This window comes from Carassius carassius, chromosome 12 (assembly GCF_963082965.1).
Source record: "Carassius carassius chromosome 12, fCarCar2.1, whole genome shotgun sequence".
NCBI lineage: Eukaryota > Metazoa > Chordata > Actinopteri > Cypriniformes > Cyprinidae > Carassius > Carassius carassius.
In genome coordinates this window covers 5,894,580-5,916,767 of record NC_081766.1, presented here as the reverse complement: position 1 = coordinate 5,916,767, position 22,188 = coordinate 5,894,580, and the positions used below count along the sequence as shown (strand labels likewise).

Here is a 22,188-nt window from a genome sequence, read left to right as displayed (position 1 = left end):
CGTAAAAATGTCTTAGTATTTTTTTTTTTGGTGGGTGGGGGGAGGGGGGGGGGTAAATGAATCGGTGAGTAGATGACAGCGTTTTAATTTTTGGGTGAAATATCTCTTTAAGAAGAGAGTATAAAATATTCAACATATTTGTAGACAATACAAGCAACCGTGAGAGTTGAGCGTCTGTTTTACCGTCACCATCATGGATAAATAATTACCCTGTGATGTACAGACATCGTGAAAGTGACGTGACATTCAGCCAAGTATGGTGACCCATATTCAGAATTCTTGCTCTGCATTTAACCCATCCGAAGTGCACACACACACAGAGCAGTGAACACACACACACACACTGTGAACACACACCAGGAGCAGTGGGCAGCCATTTATGCTGCGGCGCCCAGGGAGCAGTTGGGTGTTCAATGCCTTGCTCAAGGGCATCTTAGTCGTGGTATTGAGGGTGGAGAGAGCACTGTACATGCACTCCCCCACCTACAATTCCTGCCAGCCCGAGACTGGAACTCACAACCTTTCGATTGCGAGTCCAACTCTCTAACCATTAGGCCACGACTTCCCCAAATCATATCTGATTACAGACTTTATGTAAAACTTAATTCGAATGATGATTTGAGGTTTTCCATCATTAACATAAGAATATAGTTAGAAGGCATGTGTGTTTGTTTTGGTTTCGGTTTGCTCTGTGTGTGTGTGAATATGTCTTTTCTCATTTGCGTGGTTTCTCTCAGGAAGTTCAGTAGACATTTTATTATTATCACCTAGCTTCATTGTGAGAGTGGGTGTGTTTATTGTATATTAATAAAGGTTTTAAGGATAGTTTGTGCTCTCTGTGATCATCTCAGACTAGGAAAGGAATCACAGGATTAAAGAAACATTGGAAAGGGGATGTTGAGTCGCAGTCAGTGAGAAAATGAGTTTAATAGACAAAGGCTTTGTTTGGAATGTTTGTGTCCCCTACCGCCTTGAATTAAATCAATCTGTCTGTCTGTCTTTCTGTCTGAGTATTAATCAATCTGTCTGTCTAGCTGTGTGTGTGTGTGTGTGTGTGTGTGTGTGTGTATATACACAGTATAGGTAAAGAATCACCCCCTTATAAAATAATCACATTTTGTAGCTTTGCTGTGTGAAATGAAGATTGTTATTTTTTTTCTTTTATCCAACCGTATTTACTCAGTGCAGCTTATAACATCCAAGTGAAAGATAACATCAATGTGAGGAAAAAAAAGAAAAACCTGACTCAGTGATTTTGAAAAAGGATCACCCCCTTGTGTAAGTATTTTGGTGAACCTCCTTTTGCTTTAGTTACAGCCTTAAGTCTGCTGGGATATGTATCTGTCTCTACTATCTCTGCACATCAAGACTTGTAGAACTGCTCAAGTTCAGTTAAATTTGATGGTGAGTGTTTGTGGACAGCAGACTTCAAGTCATTCCACAGATTTTCAGTGGGGTTTAAGTCTGGGCTCTGACTAGGCCATGCAAGGAAATTCACCTTTTTCTCCTTCAACCACACAGTTTTGCTTTGTACTTTTGGCCATAGTCATGTTGGAAGGTAAACCTTATTCCCATTCACAACTATCTGGCAGTGGGCAGCAGATTTTCCTCTAGCATTTGATAGAATTTTGTCCCATCCATTTTTCCTTCTATCCTGACAAGTGCTCCAGTCCCTGCTGCAGTGTAACACCCCCATAACGGGATCTTATCAACTCCATGCTTTATTGTAGCAAAACTGTTATTTGGATGGTGAGCTGTATTGGATTTCCACCAGACATGTTGTTTGGCATTGAGGCCATCTTGACTCCATCTGCCACAGAATCTTCAAGGTGTGTTTTAGCAAAGCTCAGTCGTGACTACATGTGGCCTTTTTTTTGAGGAGTGGATTTTTTTCTTGCAACCCTCCAATACAAACCCCATTTGTGAGAATTTGTGACATTGTTGTCACATGCACATAATGGCCACTCTTTGTCATAAATTCCTGCAACTGCACTGCCATGACACTCGCTCTGAGAAATACTGCAAGTGCTGTGATACAAATGGTGAAACGGTTGGAGTTCTGTTATCACTAGAATATCGCACGCCTTGAAAAGGCTCTAAGAAAAACAGAATCAAGAACCAGAAAGAACTGTTGTGTGTGTGCTGTGCACTTCATACTGTGTACTTATTTTAAACAATATATTTATTTTGCTTGTTTTATTTAATTTTGTTTAAAAATATATTTAACATCTAGCAGTATGAGTCAAGTAACATTTTTAAGAAATTCACATAGTTTAACTTACTTTTGGTTAATTTGTCTTATGGAAATTACAAGTGAAGTTTCACACAGTGTAATCTGCTTTTAAACTGCACATTTTATGGAACTTGATAGGTCATTTCAGTGTTTGATGGTATATGATATTTAGTCAAAGATAGGGAAACAATGAAGTGAAGGCAGAGTCAGAAGCAGCAGTCAGGCCTCTCCGTTTCCTCACTGGGGTTCATAATGACAGTGTGGCTAATTCTCTTTCTCCCCTTGTGTAAGTGCACGAGTGGGTGTTTCTCTGTCAGTATGTCCTCCATTTTCCCTCGAAGATTTAAAAGAGGTAAAAAATAACAGATGTATGTTGCATAAAGGATTTAGATAAAGGAGAGGAGAGATGAGGAGAGACAAGACGAGAGCAGAACCCAGATGTTTACATGGTTCAGGAATGAAAATCGATGTGTGTTGAATTAAGTGGCGCTTTCAAGTAAGGTAAGTAATTACCTTGAATAGCAATTTCCTGTAAGTCTGAAGAATGTTTTGTTTCTTTGTCAGCAAACATTATTAACATTATTTACTTGCTCGTTTAATTTTACATGCTTTGTTTTTAGCATTTAACATTGTGCTGTGCTGTTGATTTTAACTAATATGAAGATAAGATTAATTGGTTCTAGGGCCACAACTCAATCATTTTAAACTTTTTTTCCTTCTCACTCGCTTATTTTCCTCCAGTCTTTCACTCTGTCTGGCCTTCATTCTCTCTGTTATTATTCGTCTTTCCCTTGTCTTCATCAACAATCGCATGACTCTTAAAGTCTCAGAGGAATCCCCCTCCTCTCATACATCCTCCTCCCAGGAATGATTTGGCCTTTTTAGAGGGTAGATTTATCCGTTGACTAATTGAGCTTGCCTTGTTACTTCCTTAGCTGGCCCTGGACCACAACTTGTGTCTCCTAAAGAGAAAAAGAAAAGGATTGAGAATGAGAGAGACAGTTTGGCCTGAACTGACAGACTGATCCAAACCCAATGTCTGATATCAGCCGTGGGCTTGGGACAGGAAGTGATGCTCATACCATACCTCTGAGCAAATCAGTGGTTTCAGCCTCACACGCAGTGCACCTGCAATGTCATTCCCATGGTAACCGTGGAATGGATGGATTCTAAACATCCCATCCGGCCCCTGCTGACCAGCTGTCATGCCGTACAGGACAGAATGAACGCTTTTGTTGTTTAACAAAGGTTAGAATAAGATTTAAAGTGACCCACTGTCTGCTCTCCTCTAAAGGAGGCTCACTGAGCACTTAAGTGAGGAAAAATAAAATGCAGTTTCTTTGGAAATGTCTAACATCAGATGATGTGAGAGAGCAATTAGGTGGGGCAAACAAAACAATTAGTTAAACTTTCTATAGAAGTGAAAATGACTCAAAAACTAGTTTAAGTTGGTAATTGATTTCAGATTGTTTTAAGCTTGTTATTTATGGACATTTGCTGGTCTTGTCTTGGTGGTTGATCAACTTGGTAGACTATTATGGTAACGCTAGTTAGAGGTAGTAGACCACCTGGAACCAGAAAAGGCTACCCTATTCTAAAAAACAATTTTTTTTGATGCTACAATTAAAGGGTTAGTTCAGCCGAAAAGGAAAATTATGTCATTAATAACTGTTGTGAGTGCGTTCACGACGCTGCATTGACCCTGATGACGTACGATGCTGCTGACGTGTTATCTTTGTTATTGGGCGCACCAGAAAACACGTCAGCAGCGTCGCACTCACAACAGACCCGGAAGAGAAGACAATGCTGAATAAAATCGGAATTTTTGTTATTTTTGGACCAAAATGTATTTTCGATGCTTCAAAAAATTCTAACTGACCCTCTGATGTCACATGGACTATTTTGAAGATGTTTTTATTACCTTTCTGGACATGGACAGTATACCGTACACACAGTTTCAATGGAGGGACTGAGAGCTCTCTGACTAAATCTAAAATATCTTAAACTGTGTTCTGAAGATGAACGGAGGTCTTACGGGTTTGAAACGACATGAGTCAATAATGACATACTTTTCATTTTTGGGTGAACTAACGCTTTAAGTCTGGGTGATTGATTGTGTAGTCTCATGATAAAGCTAGTAGACCACCTCGGACCAGAAAAAGCTGTCATATTCAATAAAATGGCTGGTTTATCCACTTATATAACTTATCCACTTATATGACTGAAGTCATCCTTTAACAAATACCACTAAATAAGAGTTTAAAAGGAAAATAAAGACAGGAAATAGGAGTACGAGTAGTGTGTAGGCCAGGGTGCATCTGAGAAGAAAGGGAGTGGTATTATCCCTGGAGTGTCATTGAAGCCGCTTTCACACGGCTTTTACGTTGGCTTCTAGCTGCCTCATGTCTCATTATTAACTTCATTATCTCAGCTTGAAACAGACAACCTGGGTTTTGATGGCACAGTGGATAAGACACATGCCTTTGGTGTGAGAGACCCGGATTTCGAATCCACTGTGAGACACCAATGTGTCCCTGAGCAAGACACTTAACCCCTAGTTGCTCCAGAGGCGTGCGACCTCTGACATATATAGCAATTGTAAGTCACTTTGGATAAAAGCGTCAGCTAAATGAATAATGTAATGTAACAACCGAACACACAATCCCAAACCCAATCATGGCTCAAACTCTCCACCCTCTCTCCTTTTCTCTTCCAACATCATTAGGCTGTTTTAATATTGGGAGGGTGAGACAGAAAATGGATGGTGGTTTGATTCCTTTCTTACAGCATGGTGAACCTTTCATGAGAATGACATGCCACTAATCATCACAGAACATGTTTGAGATGTCTGCACAGCTGGAACTAGAAGAAAGTGTTCAGTTGGAAGGGACAAGCATTTTTTTATTTTGGAATTAAGGGATCATTAGTCCTCATTACTTTAGCGTTTCTGCCCTCTTTTGAGTTCATGTTCTTTTTGTCTCCTTTACTTTTTCCAGCTGTTCAATCTGATATGTACTCCAAACCTGACCAGACTTTTCCCAGGGTTTAAGCAAAGTGAAATATTTGGATTATTGTCAGTCAATACTCATAATATCTTATGTATATATTCATAATTCAATAACTATTAGTTGATAAAAAAAATTATAATAATTACACTGCTGTTCAAAAGTTTTAATTATGCTCATAGAAGCTGCATTTATTAAAATTTAGAAAAATTACTACAATATAAAATATAAAAATGTTTTCTATTTTAATATATTTTAAAAAGGTGATTTATTCATGTGACTGCAAAGCAGAATTTTGAGCAGCCATCACTCCAGTCTTCAGTGTCACATATGCTGATATGACACTCAAGAGACATTTATTATTATTATCAATGTTGGAAACAATTGTGCTGCTTAATATTTTTAGTTTGCTGCATTTATTATACTTTGATGAATAGAAAGTTCAGAAGAACAGCATTTATTTGAAATAGAAATGTTTTGTAACATTGTAAAAGTCTTTACAGTAACTTTTGATCAATTTGATTTTAATTTTTGAATCTATCTCTGGCCTAAGGCAATACATTTTTCAGTCAAATGTGACTGTTATAGGTTTAAAAACGTAGCATTTGCATTTCAAGCTTGAAGATTTTTTTTCTCAAGACGAAGGACACACATGCAAATAATTATTGGCAACACAAATATTTAAAATCCATAGTTTTCCAGAAACAATTTACTTTTATACAGCAATTCACCACATTGTTGCTGGACTGCAGAGACTCTTGCTCAATCTAGACCAATTCAGAAGTGAATGATGATTGGGAAGCTTAGATCAGCACAGTGATTGACTCGATTTTAACTGAATCCTTCAGAGAGCTCTGTGTTTTCACATGTGCACACACTGCATCTGGCATCTTAGGAATTGTTTGTTTTGGTGACTTTCCATATAATGTGGAAGCCATTTTAATTGCCATTTAATGAGAGAGATATTGGTGAAATGTTCCTCTGCACCCTCCTCCTGTTTCCCGTCTGACAGCAAAGACGCTGCTGAGGGGAGGGGGTGGGGTGTCTGCAGCAGTTCTGGACAGGTGCTTGCATCTAGTTTGTCGCCTAATGTCTAGCATTACGTGCTTTTGATTTAACCTTCTGTACTCGCATACGTTTGTTTACAGAGCATTTTTAAACTCTTGTTAAATAACAGTTACATAATCTGGTCTTTCTGTTTCTTCTTAACTGTTTCTCAACATCATAGCTCTCCGTTCTTCAGCTTCTCGTGCAGAAGTTGTATTTGGTAATCTGATGTGTTCTGTCATCACAGCTGTTTTAGTCAGAGGACCGCGATGTACATATGTATTGTCACTAATTAAAATGGGATTTTATAGCCCCCCTACAGAGGTGATGAGCTCATATCTGCGTCTGACCCATATGAAACACAAGCCCCTGGCTGGATTACAGGGCTTTCTGGGGTGGAAGATGATCGACAGACGATGGACTCCTGAACGCTGTTAATGATGACCGTGGTCACTGAGGAATGCAGCATGACCTTGTATGTAAGCTCTTGGCCGTGACAAAAGTGAGTCACTGTTGGTTATTAGGTTTTACAGGATCAAACATGTAATTTATTTATGTAATTTATATGAATCTAGTAAAAAATTATGTATTAGTTCATAATTTTTATATGCTTATTGGAAAAACATCCACCACTGTGGGGTGCGTGACACCAGGGAACATTTAACTATCCTTAAAAGTATTTTATATCTTATCTTTACACTATCATTTGTTCAGTTTTCTCTGCAAACTGAATCTCTTAGCAAGCAGGCTCTGCGTTTAGGAAATTAGTCTTGGTCATTAAGTGGTTTAGATATCTCTAAAAGCCTTTTGTAGACCCTCTTAAGAGGCTATATAACATCCAGTTACATGGCTGTAAATCTTGCCCCATCTTGGCTCAATGGTGTCATTGCAACACTGCAGTTGCCCAGCTCGCAAACCAGTAACGTACAGAGCATTGCTTTTCTCTGGAGCCCAGTGACAGGGATTAATCTGTCCATGGAATTGTGCACTACTTTTTTTTTTTTTCTACAAACAATATTTTTGTTAACAGTGTTAACTCTTTTGGTTATCCGGATGTTGTGTGCTTGCAGAAATTTTCATACTATGTGGTTTATATTGTAATATTATTATTAGTATGGTGGCATTCCGAACATACCCAGAGTCTTAATTTTAGGGAAAACCAAAAGAAAAGAATCTGTAATATGTTTTTGTGCTTTTCTTGCAATTAGTGTAATTCCATCTGAAAACCGCAGAACTGTGCATCCTGCTTATCTTCAGATGTACACAAACACTCAAGAGATATTAACTTTTGTATACACATGAAAGAAAACTCTACAGAACTTCTACAGAAATTTGCTGGCAGAGATGGCCTGCAATGATTTGGCCAATTTCTGTGTCGTGAGGCCTCAAAGCCAAACAAATTCACCTCTTTCAACTCCCTGTCTCTTTCTCCGTTTGCTTGTCTCCCTCTATGCCACTTCTGGTGATTTTACGGAGTGTTCGTGGCACGAGGCTGCCCTCTGAAATGCTGTAACTTTACACTGGCACATTCTGCTTGTGGTTTTCTGCTCTCACTACAACCTTCTCGCCTTTATGGCCACACACACACACACACACACACACACACACACACACACACATGCACATTTATGGTTCATATGCAGACACTAACACAACGGGACATGGCAAGTGGCCTTTCCATTCCTTACTTTCTCCTTCTACAATACTTGAGGTTTGCATGTGCTTTGACACACTAGGCTGTAGTGCTTATATGGGGAAAAAAGTTTCAATCCATGACATTTCACAAATTCCTTTCCGTGTTTCTTCTCCCTATCATTGGCCTCTCTGTAATGTTTTGGTGAGAAAAATAATGAATGTCATTATGGTCTAGAAAGTGTGGTTCTTCCACAGTTTTAGCAAACCAGTTGCATAAACCAGTGAGCACTATAATGTTATCTTTTTCATACTTTTTACATATTACTGTTGTACAGTAACATGTAAGTACAAATTGTCTTTTTTATAGCAAAGATTAAAAAAAGTAGCTGTAAAGATTTTTACATTGTTACAAAAATTCTATGTTTTCATCAATGATAATAATAAGAAATGCTTCTTGATTTATTGATATTCCAAATCAGCATAATAGAATGATTTCTGTAGGATACCTGGAGTAATGGCTATTGAAAAAGTAGCTTTGCCATCTGGAATAAATTACATTTTGAAATTTATTATTATAAGAAAACGTGTGATTTAAATTTTAAGAATATTTCAGTTTTCTCTCTCTGTCTGTGTATGTGTGTGTTTACATGGTTAAGGAATGAGACCCATTTTACCTGTAATGTTGTAATTTTAAACACATTTTAAATGCTTAAAATGTTTGTCAGTCCTCTGGGTTCTTCTGATTGGCCCATTGTTTTAAAACCTAAGTTGATGTGTAACAAAGTTTTTTACCATGGCATCTTCATAATGTAAAACTCATGCCACAAGATTCTAAAACTGTAAAGCATGATGCAACAATAAAGAGATCTGTATGGCGCACATGTACATAGACCAAAAATTAAAAAGCAGTGCAGACAGAATGCAAAAACACATCCTGTGTGAACGCCCCCTGATGGGGCCAGCATGTTCAGACAAAGCTGTTGTGATTGGGGTAGTTTAGTTGTTGTCCTGGTCCATTGTAATGGTATTGATGGAAGCCCCCACAGCTTTTGGACTGAAATGGAGAGCTCTGCTTCTGTTTTTGTGTTTATACGTCTGTATGTGTGTTGACTGGTCTCAGTTTCGGTCCAGTTGCCGCTGTTCCTCCATTCCCTAACATGCCTTCAGTCTGACATCAGTGGCCTTAGAGAGAACGGTACCCTTGGTACAGCCTGTGTTTGTGTGTGTGTGTGTGTGTGTGTGTGGTCATGCAGCTGAATAGACAGGCTGCCCTGCATTAACAAACCACAAACACAAGTTTAGGCACGTGTGTGTTTGTGTGTGTGTGTGAGAGAGAGAGAGAGAGAGAGAGAGGGGTGACAGGAAAATCACAGAACAGAGCAACAGGCATACTGCACTGACTCCTTTTCTCTCTTTTATCTGTCCATCCTGTAAAACAGACTTTTTGTGACTGGGTTTAAAGTAATAGCTCTGCTAAAAATAAAAATGGTTGTTTACTCACCCTCATGTAGTTTTAAACTTTCATTTATAGAAAATGGACCTTATGGACTTTGTGGAAGAGAAAGTCTTCAGGATGTTCGTACTGCTCTTTTTCAGAGAAATAGCAAAAATGGCATATAAAAGTAGTCCATACAGTTTGTGTGCTATATTCCAAGTCTTCTGAAGCAATGATAGCATTGTTTGAGTAACAGAATAAAATTAAAGACATCATTTAATAAAATCTTGCTCGACGGCCAAGATCATCATTTACTTTCATTATATGAAATTAAATTAGTTTAGTTTTGGAGATTCTGATTTGAACATAGTCATTTGTTTTCAGTGTACAGGCATCCATGTTTTTTGACATTTATCACATAGGCCTTCCCCTTGCATTGTTTTTCTGTGCATGAGACATTATTAAAAATTATTTATTGAGGCTTCTATGGTTGTCTATTTTTCTATAGCTTGATTAATGTCAAGCTCAGCGGAAAAAATGGAGAAAATTATCATCTTTGTATAGGGGAGCGCTTGTGATGGTTAAAGTCATCATGAAATGAAAATTCACCCTTTCTTTTTTCTAAATGCATGTTATACATCTTGTGAGCAATTCATTTGTGCATGCATTTCATTTTTTTTTTTTTTTTTTTTTTTTTTACTTTTTTTTACCTCATAACGTTTAATCAAAGTGACATATGCAGGACTTCTCCAATCATTTAATTGCTTAAACCCTGCCCTTGGCAGCATCGTATTCATCTGCCTCCACTTTTAAGTGTTATGCCAGCATCTCAAAATCCAATCAACAACTGATGCATAGAACCAGGTCCCTGGGTCCAACACTGATAACCCATTACACTCGGGTGTGCATCACAATACAGAAGAAATGATCTTTCGCTGCTTTCATTGCATTGCAGATTTAAACCAAAAATTTAAAAGCTCAACCAATAGCATGACTTTGGGGCAGAGCTTTTCAGTTGTCTGACCAATGGCTTGTAGCTTAGAAATTGCACACTTTCAAAGCTGCTAGACAAATAAAATTCATTTTCTCAATGTTTGTGTTTTGTATTAAGACTGTGTGTGTGTGTGTGTGTGTGTGTGTGTGTGTGTAGTGTTTTATTTTAAAGCTACAGATTTTTCTTATATATATATATATATATATATATATATATATATACAGTACAGACCAAAAGTTTGGACACACCTTCTCATTCAAAGAGTTTTCTTTATTTTCATTTTATATATACATATATATTTTTAAATCTCAACTTCTCTTTCAGATACGTTCCAGTCTCTAATCACCTTCTCTCAGAATCACCTGACCTCTCTGTTCGAGACCACATACTCTTCCCTCATGTCGCCCATCTCCCCTCACATCGTCTGCCTCTTCACTGACCTTTCTCGCTTCCTTCAGGGCACCGGCAATGTCTCTGTTGAAACTGCTGTCCATCGTCTCTTCGACAATCTCTTCCCATTAGTCCACACTCGTATTGTCAATCCCGGCATGGCTGGGAGCATTGGAGAGGACTCTTATAATGGAAACCAGCTTGGTGACTGCCTCCGCATGACAAGGCAGGATATTAACCCCTTTGGGCCGCACCCTAAGGCGATGGCAGATACACTTGCAAGCGCGTTGCGGGCAGGCCGGGTGCTAAGCCTGGCGTTCGGGGTGGGGTTAAAAGTAATGAATGTTACAGAGACAGCGGAGTTGTCCAAGGAATGCACTCGGGCTCTAGTGCGCATGCATTACTGCTCTCATTGCCGTGGACTCACCCTGATCCGGGCGTGCAGCGGCTACTGCCTCAACGTCATGCACGGGTGCCTGGCCAGCCTCTCAGATCTCCACAACCCCTGGAGACAGTATGTCACCGTACTGCAGGATCTCACGCACATCGTCGCCGGAGCTCACAACCTGGAACTTGCTTTGCTGGGGATCAAAGGTCAGGTTGAGGAGGCCATACTCTACGCTCAGCTCCACGGGCCCAGGCTAACTGCTACGGTGGGTGTCTCCATGCATATTTACAATTGTATGCTGTGAGTAGTGGCTGACCAGATTTTTTATTTGTCCGATTTTATTGGCAGATGCTGATTTTATTGATAGCAGGGTACCTGGTATAAAGCCAATGTAGGCCCACATAATGTCACACTATTTAATTTAAAGATAGTATAAAATATGTACAAAAAACAGAAAAAAAACTTAAATAATTCAATGAATCAAAAAATAAATTTAACTTCTTAATAATTTGAAAAAAATAAAACTGTGAAATAGACAGTTTATTCTTTACAAGGCCACTTGTCGATTCTTTAATTTTACTATAGTGTTTTTGAAAAATCAAGAAGTTGATGGAAAATACATAAAATAAACTTTGTAATGAATGCTTGTCATAGTGTGTGATGATCAATTTTAACCTGCTAAAACAAATCTGTTAAATAGACGGTTTGCTATGTTGGTAGCATTAAATGTTTTTTAGATATTCAAATACTTGAATGTGTATTTACTAAACTCCATATTTCTTGTTTAAAACACATATTTGATGACTGCTGACAGTGTAAATATTATATCTATATAAATATTATATATGCTAATAATATACTGTTTGCCTTTCAGTTGTCTGTTAAATAAAGACAGTAAACTAATGAAGGCAATTCCTGTTTGTCTGCGCTCATGTGCTGTCAAAATAAAAGTCCCGCTTCTGACAGTCCTCAGCCAAACGATAAATAAAATGTCAAATATTTGTCAATAATATCAGCCTTAATGATATACTGGTCAATCACCAGCTGGAATGTTGTTATAGTTCATCTTAGCAAGCATCTTTGCAGGAAATCTTAAAGCATGAAAATCCAAAAATGGTTCAGGCAAGTTCACGGTTTCTGCGAGATTCTTCTGGTGATTTGTGTCCAAACAAATAGTCTCTTAGGTTGCTGTTATCGGTTGTTGTGTAGTGTGTGAATGAGTGTTTGGAAACGATCCAACTTTATTTTTAGGCAGAATTTTGTATGTACATTCGTCACTGAGTCTGACACCCATAGGTACACATGCTCTTAGCTTTGAACTGTAAGCCCATTTGTTACAGACTCAGTCAAACTCACTTTTATTCACACTTCAAAGCCACTTCATGAGATTGGAAAGACCTAGCCAAAGTGAACCCAGGTCACTTTAATTTGAAAAAAAGTAAGAAATCTTGCTGTTCCCAAACTTTTGAATGGTAACATACCTATCGCAGTCCTGTAGTCTTTCTAATGAGATACTGAATAGGTTCTTTCAGCCAGTAAAATAGCTTTTGGGGTCCAGTTTCTGTGGAGGAATAGAACCCTGCATTAAAAGATGGAAAAGGTTTGGAGATTGCTTCTGGCAGGCGACTTCTGTTTTCCTCTGCTGCTGTGTGTAAATCTCCACCGTTTTCTTTACACTCAGCAATGACATCCAGATGGCTCACATAACATTTTATTTTCATGTAATTGTTAATTTGTGGCTTTAGACCAGTGCTGTGATCCATATTTGACAAACTAACAATTGATATCAGTATATCAGACATGAACACAACTATTTTAATTGTATCCTTGATCAATAAAAATCACTTAAGTGTCTATATAAATTATTTTTTATTTATTCTTATTCTTAAAGAATATAATAGAAAACTACATCAGTAATCACTACATGTAATTTCAGAGAATATTTATCTGGCACAAAATCAGCGAGAATCTCAGTTAGGGTGACAGTCAAATTTGAACATCCGTTTAAGTAAAATTAGAAGTAAATAAATGTATTATATTATATTATATTATATTATATTATATTATATTATATTATATTATATTATATTATTTAGTGAGATCAAACAATTAATCACAATTAATTGCATCCAAAATAAAAGTTTTTGTTTGCATAATATGTGTGTTTACTGTGTACTGTGTGTGTTATGTATATATAAATACACACACATACAATATATATTTTGAAACTATTTACATGTATTTACATGTATATATTTGTATTCATATAATTTATATTTTAAATAAATATATTTAATATATAGAAATAGCCTATTTTTTCTGGAATATATATACATGTGTGTGTATTTATATATACATAATAAATATACACGGCACACATACATTATGTAAACAAAAACGTTTATTTTGGATGCGGTTAATCGCGATCAATCGTTTAACAGCACTAATTACATTATATTTTATTATCATATAATACATTTTTTTCTACTTTCTACTTTAACTTAATTCAATATATTTTACTTATATTATATTTTACTTATACTTATATATATAAAATAGAATTATAGATAAATTAAATAAAAAAATTAAAATAAATTATGAAGATACATCTATATACACACACACACACACACATATATATATATATTGCTTTATTTGTATTTTCTTTCTTTTTTGTTTTCCACTATTTTTATTATATTTTATTATATATATATATATATATATATATATATATATATATATATATATATATATGTATATGTGTGTGTATATGTATATGTATCTTCATAATTTATGTATTTTATTTTCTTCATTTTTATTTATTTGTATTTTTATTATTATTATTATTATTATATTTTAATTTTTTTTGTTTGTCACATCAAGAAAATTATAGAGTGTTACTAGAAAAGCTACTCTGTTTTAAATATAGTTAAGTTTGTACCTCCCAGCGACACTATTATGGGCTGATTCAAATTTAATCAGTACTGTATCATAACACTCCAGTGCATCAGGGACGTCGATAGTGACCCAGATTCTAAAGAAACTGAATGGAGATTTTGTAACAGAAGCCTGACCTTTAGAGGACTTGGAAGATTTTCTTTATTGCTTTTTTATGTTACTGCACCTTTTTGGTTCCTAAACAGTTATATCTGATTTGGTTTCCCAGTGCATCATCTTTCAAAATGTTGTTTACATTGATGTTTTGGGGAGGCTGATGACATCCATTTGTGCTGGGAAACCAGATTGCAAATGATGTGTGAATGATTATGACAAAGTGCGGAGAAACAGAAAATATGCTCGTAAACAGAATATTTATGGTTTAGAGTGAAATAGTGTTGTCAAAAGACCCGGTACTTCGGTACCAAGTCGGTACTAAAAAATGTAAATATGACGGTACCAGGTTTCTTTAAGTACCGGTAGTACCGAGGACCCGTTCAAACCCGGTTCAGCGCTATGATTTCCGCGAAGCAGAAAACGAGGACGGAATCTCAAAATCCAGTCATGAAAATGAAACTTACATTTTAATATGGACAGTCATGGAATGTGTCAGTTAGCATTTAAGTTAGAATTAATCAGATCAAATCTCCATATGGACCAGTATCTGTAAATGTTAAGCCGTAAAAGTTGTTTGAAATATGAATCCGTGTTCCGCGCGTCTCTGTGTGAATTAATGAATGGCAGAGACGTGCGGTTTTGTTTACTACATAGACTGAAGCGCATGACGCTTGCATTAAATTCAGCATCTGAGCTTCAGAGTTCTCTCTCCATCAAGCGATCTGAACTTTTCATTTCATCTCAATGGACGCACAGCGCACCTGTATTTGATGCTCTGTAAACTCTTTGTGAAGGCGCACGACTCACCGTCGCTTTACTGATAGCGCTGTTTCTCACACATGCAAAGAGAGAGAGAGCGAGAGTCTTCCCACGCTGAATCAACACGCTATATGTAAACTATTCTTTGTTGTCTTCTCCGGTCAAAATAATGGAGTTCATTTAGAATTATTCATATTCATTTTCGAACAAGCAGAAGACATACCGGTTTCCATAGACATGTATAGAAAGGCTAGATGGCTAGATTAAAATGAGAGGGGGAGAGGGAGGGAGCTGTATTGATTATATTGTATTGATGGAAAGAGTTTTGTGTCCAATTGTGTCTTAATGTTTTTTTTTTTTTTTGTATATCTTGTTTATTTTTTTTGTAAGTTTTTTCTAATTGTGTGCCTTTGGACCTAAGTAAAAAAACAAAAAACAAAGACCCATCTCTTTTCTCTTTATTTTACAGAATGGCAACTTGAGACAGATTTATATTATACATAAATTTACACATGTATTTAATAATGTAAATATTAGTAATAAACTAAATTGCACTTTCATGTTTCATGTACCTTATAAATATTGACATCATTACTGTGTGTGTGTATGGGTATACCTAGTACTTTACCTTTCTAGTCTACTTAATATACTATTTTCTTAATAAACTCCGTGGCTATAATTTTTCACAAGTATGCAGTTAAATAGCCGCATCCCTGATGTTTATGACACACCAAGCCGTTTGAAAATCGGTTGAAAATTGAGCAAAATATAGTTATTTCAGCACTACATGCACAATAGACTTTAATGTTATAACTGGACGAGCGGTCCTGTCCTAAGATGGCCGCCGTGTGACGTCGTCGGGTCCCATTGGCTCTCAGCGCCGGTAAGCTATCTAGCCTTTCTATACATGTCTATGCCGGTTTCTCCAGTAGTGGGCGGAGCTAATGCGCAAATGGCAATTTCATTGGCTGGCACTGATCTCTTACCGTCCCTGTTTTGATTTCAGCAAATCATTTTGACCGAACGCAGACAACGTGATTAATATTCATGAACCCAGCAGCTCATCAATTCATAGTGCATTGTATATACATTAGTATGATAGTAGAATTAGTAGTAGTATTATCTTTTAATAATAATTAATATGATCTATTACAATTTTTTTACAGAAACCCTCAATGACCAAAAATATCTTAAGCATCACCACCAGTCTCAAGTTCAGTTAAAATGACAAATATGCATTCATTAGGCCTAAAAGTTAATTTTTACATAAAGGCATTGTGCTAGAAATATTACTATTATTTAGTAAAATGTATGTGATACTGATACTACTGTTGAAAAAATTTATAAAACTTAATTTTTTAAAGAAATAAATCACAATATTTCTTCCATGTTTTAATTTTAATAGCAAATCCCCTTTATTTACCAAAAATAAAATGTGTTTAAATTTCATAAATTAAAAGACAAATTAAATTTGGGTGAAACTTGTTTACTGTTTTTCATAATTATATAACTTGTAGACAAACTTTAAACACAATTGTAAATAAGTATAAAGAATGGCATTGGTTTTATTTTTAGTGCTAAAAAGTTTTTTGTTTTTTTTAATTAGCATATTTTTGTGTTTTGCTTTGGTACCGAAATTTGTACCGAGAACTGTGGATTTTCACTGGTATCTTTACCGAATACTGAAATTTTGGTACCGTGACAACACTAGAGTGAAATATGGATGAGAGAAAATGAGATCTGAGAGGATAGTAGAGAAGAGGGACAAGATGAGGAGAGGAAAGGAGAGGAGAGAGGCGAGGAAAGTGAGCATTACAGCCACTGAGTCAGCCAGTCTGGGGTCAGATCCTCAGCAGCTGTGTGTTAGTAAAGAGAAGCTTTTTAAGAGAACGATGACAGAGAGAATGCTTTAAATCTGGGAAGCTTTCTGAGTTTTTGTGGAGCGTGTGTCCAGACCACAAACTTGGCTGTGACAGGCTGAAGAGACAAATAGCATATAGGAAACAAATTCAGCAATGCAAAGCTTAGAAATATCCATTGTGACGTACAATGTGTTTGTTATTTGTTCGTTTTGTGGTTGTAAATTCAATTTACAACTTCCATTCGGCATCTTAAATGGAAAAGATGAAACATTGGATGTGCCACAATTTAAACCCCGCTGCTGATTTCTGTCTCTCTCTTTTTCCTGAGGGTTTTGTGGGTTAGTAGTTAATCATCTGAGACAGACTGAAATTAATATAAAATAAAATCCAGATGATCCATGATCTTTTTTTTTAAAATAAAGCATTAATTGCAACTTTTTGTTTTAATAACAAATCATGACAAAAACATATTCTATTCTATTCATCCAGATTATAGAACAGCCTTTGGGGTGTGATTTGAGCGGAATAGGCAAAAATGTTGATACCAGTTTCAGATTTCATTGTTGATTTGACGCACTTAATGATATTAAAACATAAGCTTGGCAAACTGTTCTGTCTTTCTTTATTTAAGTAGAAGGGAAGTAGCTGATAAACGGGATTAGTAAAGAAATCAACTTAAGAAATGCCTTCTTATAGTTGTCTTTGTTCTTTAAACCTGATGGGGGAAGTATTTTAGCAATTTTTTAATCAATTTCTCAGAATTGTGCTGTTGATGTACAGCACATGTAATCAAGTCAGTAGCACCGTGGGTCTGAAACTGTTTGCTCTGTTACGAGAGTAGAATGCATGCAGAGATGCAAAGTTCACAAACAGATCTCAGACGCACACACACACTTACAGATCATCAATCAGCTGATTGTGTATGTGTGAGAATCAACGTGGCAACAATGAAGCCAAACAAAGCAGCCAGAGACAGTTCAGGCACAAACTCAAGCCAGACCTACATGAAAAACAACTGCTAACTAAACAGTGATGCTGGCTTCTCTTCCCATGCTGGCACAGCCATGGCCTTATTCTGAACACTGTTTAATTCAGCACCACGCACTGTGAGGTTATTCAAACAGTGCCGGCATTTAAAAAATAATTTTGCCATTTCCTCTTTTCAAAATGAGTGTCTTCAATGCATCTATCTATCTATCTATCTATCTATCTATCTATCTATCTATCTATCTATCTATCTATCTATCTATCTATCTATCTATCTATCTATCAGTGCTGCACGATAAATCGAAATGGAATCGAAATTGTGATTCGACAGAAACTGTGATTGTCATGCGTATCTTTCAGTGAAGCACGGTTCTGTGATCAGCAGTAAATCTCCATCCAAAGGCCAGAGGGCGCTCTCACGCTGAAACTCCAAATACGCCTCACAGAAGAAACCCAGAAAATGTCTATAGCGGTAGCTGGATAAACAGAAGATTTAAATGCTTTTATTGATTTAACTTGACTAATAAACACACGACTATGACAATATATGATTTATCTGAGTTATTATTATTATACTTTTCATTGAAATACAGTATATTTATAATGCAATGCCTTTATTTCCGAGCCCATGTTAACGGATCAGAGCATTCACACTGCACGCGGTAAAAGGCTAGAAATAAAAACGTGCGAAAATAATATCTAGCACATGAGCATATATAGAGTTGTGAGTGCACAGGACTCAGTTTAAGTGAGAGGAGACACGTTTTAAGTGCTTGCACTCTCTACGAGTGAGAGCAGCGTGTATCTGAGCATGCGCCTCTGGTTTTGTAACAAAGCAAAGGAAATCTGCGTGCGAACAGAGAGATTCGCTCTCGCGCATTATTTTAATGTGCTTTCGCGTTACATTAATGTGCTCTCGTTGCAGCTTCTGCACTGCTCACACATACTGTATACGCACTGCAGACGGAGTATACGTGTGAACGTGTATAAAGTATAACAAATCTATTTCAACACCTGAGGCACCGCTACAATTAATGAGCTCTATGAACAATGCGTGGCAAAAAAAGAAAAAAAGTCCCTGGACTCGGGATTTATTTATTTATATATATATTTGCCATAAGTCTTTGTTACACCGTTACTATTGTGATTATTTTGACTTATGTCTGTTCTAGAGACGTTACAACTTTTTGATAAAGCTCTAATTGGTTTTCTTTTGGAAATATGTTTCAAATTCATCCTGAATGCATTTATGACTGTAAAACATATCTGTGTGTGTCAAAATTGTGATTAAAATCGAAATCACAAAATTTATCAAAGGGATCGCGATAGTTAATTTTTTTTTTTGTCCATATCGCACAACCCTAGTTCATTCAATAAATACAGTTAACAATCTAGTTTCTGAGTACTAAGTTATTAACCCAACAATAGCGGGGTAAGTTAATTTTTTTGCAGTGGGCCGCGCAAACATATGTGTTTGGTTGTGTGGGCCGCGAGTTGAAAAAGGTTGGGAACCACTGTGTTAGGATATTAAAAGTTTCTTTATGGTTGAATCTGATATATATATATATATATATATATATATATATATATATATATATATATATATATATATATATATATATATATATATATATATATATATATATATATGACCTTTGGTTAATCTGGCCCGGTTTGCCCCATTCTTCCACAGCACTCACACACACTCAGATTGTGGATGATATTTAAATTTATTTCCCTGCACACAGAGCAGGGGAAAGAAGAGAATTGTGAGTCACGCTAATACAGCGCCATCCACAGCAGTTCTCTCTAGCTCTGCTGTTCTCAGTATAACCGTTTACTCACATTGTTGTTCTCTTGTACTCAATTGTGCTATTTGTGGATTTTGAAATAAAACTTGTATAATTTTACTTACTTGTTGTAAACAGATTGATTTAAAGTCACTAAAGATGACATTTTTAGTTTTTATTTAATAAAAGGAAGAAAAATGGTAAAGTTTGTGAAGCAGATGAAGTTAAGTGTCATTGTTGCGTCTGAATCTTTTATTTTTTATTTTTTTGTAGTCTAATTTTTTTTTTTTCATTCAGTAGTAAAGGCTCATCTCAAGCCTAATACTCTCTTGCTCACAGGTATTTTTACATTTTACCTAGGACTTATATTTAATTATTTATGACATTTAGTCAATATATGAAGTTTTCTACAAGTGTTCCAACTAAGTTTTGCAGTTTTTTTCAAGTCAAGTCATTTTAGCAGTTTTATATTTTTGAGGAATTTATCATAAATGTAGTCTTCTCAAGTGTAGTGAAATATTGGCCTGCTAACAAACATTCTCCATAAAACTGTAAAGCATTTTAAGTTGTCTTGTTAAAATGTCACATCATTTGTCATTTCTTTGTAATTGTTTTTGATAATTACCAGCAATTTCTGAGTAAAAATAGTTTCTACTCTCAGAAAAATGGTACAAAGCTGTCTCTGGGATGATACACTAAGGTACAAAAGCTAAAATTGACATCTTTTGAACACTATTTAGCCCTAAATGGTGCATGTTTGTACCTTAAAGGTAATTAGTATTTAAAGTGGACATATTAATAAATTTTGAATGGATACCACCCCATTGGTTTTATAATTTTTTTTCCAATCTCACAGTGTTTCCTTCAGTGCATTTATCCTGCAGCGTTGCATCATGTTATTCATTCAGGTTGTAAAGCGAGTGTCGGAGCGAAGACTGTCTTTTTCCTGACCCCCAAATTCACGTCTGAGCTCCCAGAGCAATGACAAATGAAGCAGGAGATAAGGATTTATTAATGCAGAATAAAATTGTCATTACTCAAGGTGACTGATAGGAGAGGGCAGAAACTGAGGGTAATCATTTGGATCACTGTAGTCAGGTCCGCTTTGACTAATGGACTGGTGACGTCTGCCGGAGCTTTTAGTGGGATGAAACGGCATTGATTAAAAATGTGTGTGTGAACGAGGAAGAGACAGAGGTGTAGGTATAAAAGCAAATGCAAATTGAGATCCTGTGTTACAGCAATGAAATAAACTGGTTTATACACAGACACACTTTAGTTTTTCCATCATGGTAGGGACTTTCCATTGACTTTTGTTGTTATTGCTGCTTTCCTTTTGGAGAGCGTTGGCTGCTTCAGGGTAAACTGATTTCAGGTTTTACTATGATTGAGGACATTTGATCCCAAAAATAAAGGCAAAACCCTGTCCGTCTGTCTAAGGTCTTAATCAATTCATTCATCAATGGCTTTAATGTGATCTGTTATTGTCTCTACTTTTCCATTAGAGTTTCATTTATCACACAGACAAACACACTTACATAATCCACTCTGCCTTCCTGAAGGGACATGGCATAACCCTCTCTCATCTGTCTCTCTGTCTTTCAGGTGGATAAGGTATGTGGTCACTCTTCAAATGTGTCTTCAACCACAGTCAGAACGTTTCCTCCTACTTCAGTCACACCGCCACCTTCCAACAGCTCACAGGACGTTCCAGGAGCCAATAAGATCGGCATGTTGGGTCACCTTAACAGGTTAGACTTGATCCTCTGTTCTGTCACCAAGACTAATTTATTGAAAAATGAATTTTTATAGGTCTTTGATACTTAAAAGTCTTGAGGTTGAGTTTTTTGTAACCTGAAAATCTGCCTTTAAACGATAAATTAGGGATGCACCAGTATTTAAATTAATTGGCCAAACTCGATAATTGATATGACAACCAATATTATAAATTTTCCTGTAGTTGACAGGCTATAGTTAATCTAAAACTTAATTACATATTTAAAAAATATTTTTTATTTTAATATATATATATATATATATATATTGCATATAATGTATTATACTAAATATTATATTATTATATAAATTATTAATAATTTAAATGTATATTAAATGTATAATTTTTTAGAATATATTTTATTTTATGCATTAATTATTTTAATTTATGTATTCCTTTGTGTTTATTTTTAACCCTGCTATTAATTGTTGACATATCAGGGTCAAACTATTTGCCAACATCCCATATTCTGTATTTTTTTATTTTTTGAAATGATTCAAAACATTTAAGAAAAAAGTATTCCATTTATTTTACTATATAATACACTTTTGTAATCTGGCATAGAAAGCATTGTGACGTACATAAAAACTAACCTCTATTATCTAAAATCTTTTTAATCAGACCTATTCCAATAATAAAAGCACTAATACTGAACAATATGGCTACGACTACAGATATATTTTGCATCTGTGTTAAGAACTCCTTTGCTAGGCCCGTGATTCCTTGCTGTCTGAAATAAGAAATATGTCATAAAGTGTGTAAATATACATGCAGGTACACACACTTTGGTAAAACAGACACATTTACCCATTTGGCAAGTGTGTCTAAAGAC

The 22,188-nt window shown here is 36.0% G+C and overlaps 1 protein-coding gene across 1 annotated transcript in view; it reads left to right on the top strand.

Annotated features, from left to right (window-relative positions):
- LOC132154572 (glypican-5-like) overlaps positions 1–22,188 on the top strand; it is a 121,919-nt gene that overhangs the window by 18,771 nt on the left and 80,960 nt on the right. The window contains exons 3-4 of the mRNA XM_059563181.1: positions 10,674–11,392; positions 21,185–21,330. Of these exons, the coding sequence (XP_059419164.1) occupies positions 10,674–11,392; positions 21,185–21,330 (865 nt within the window). The remainder of the gene's footprint in view (positions 1–10,673; positions 11,393–21,184; positions 21,331–22,188) is intronic.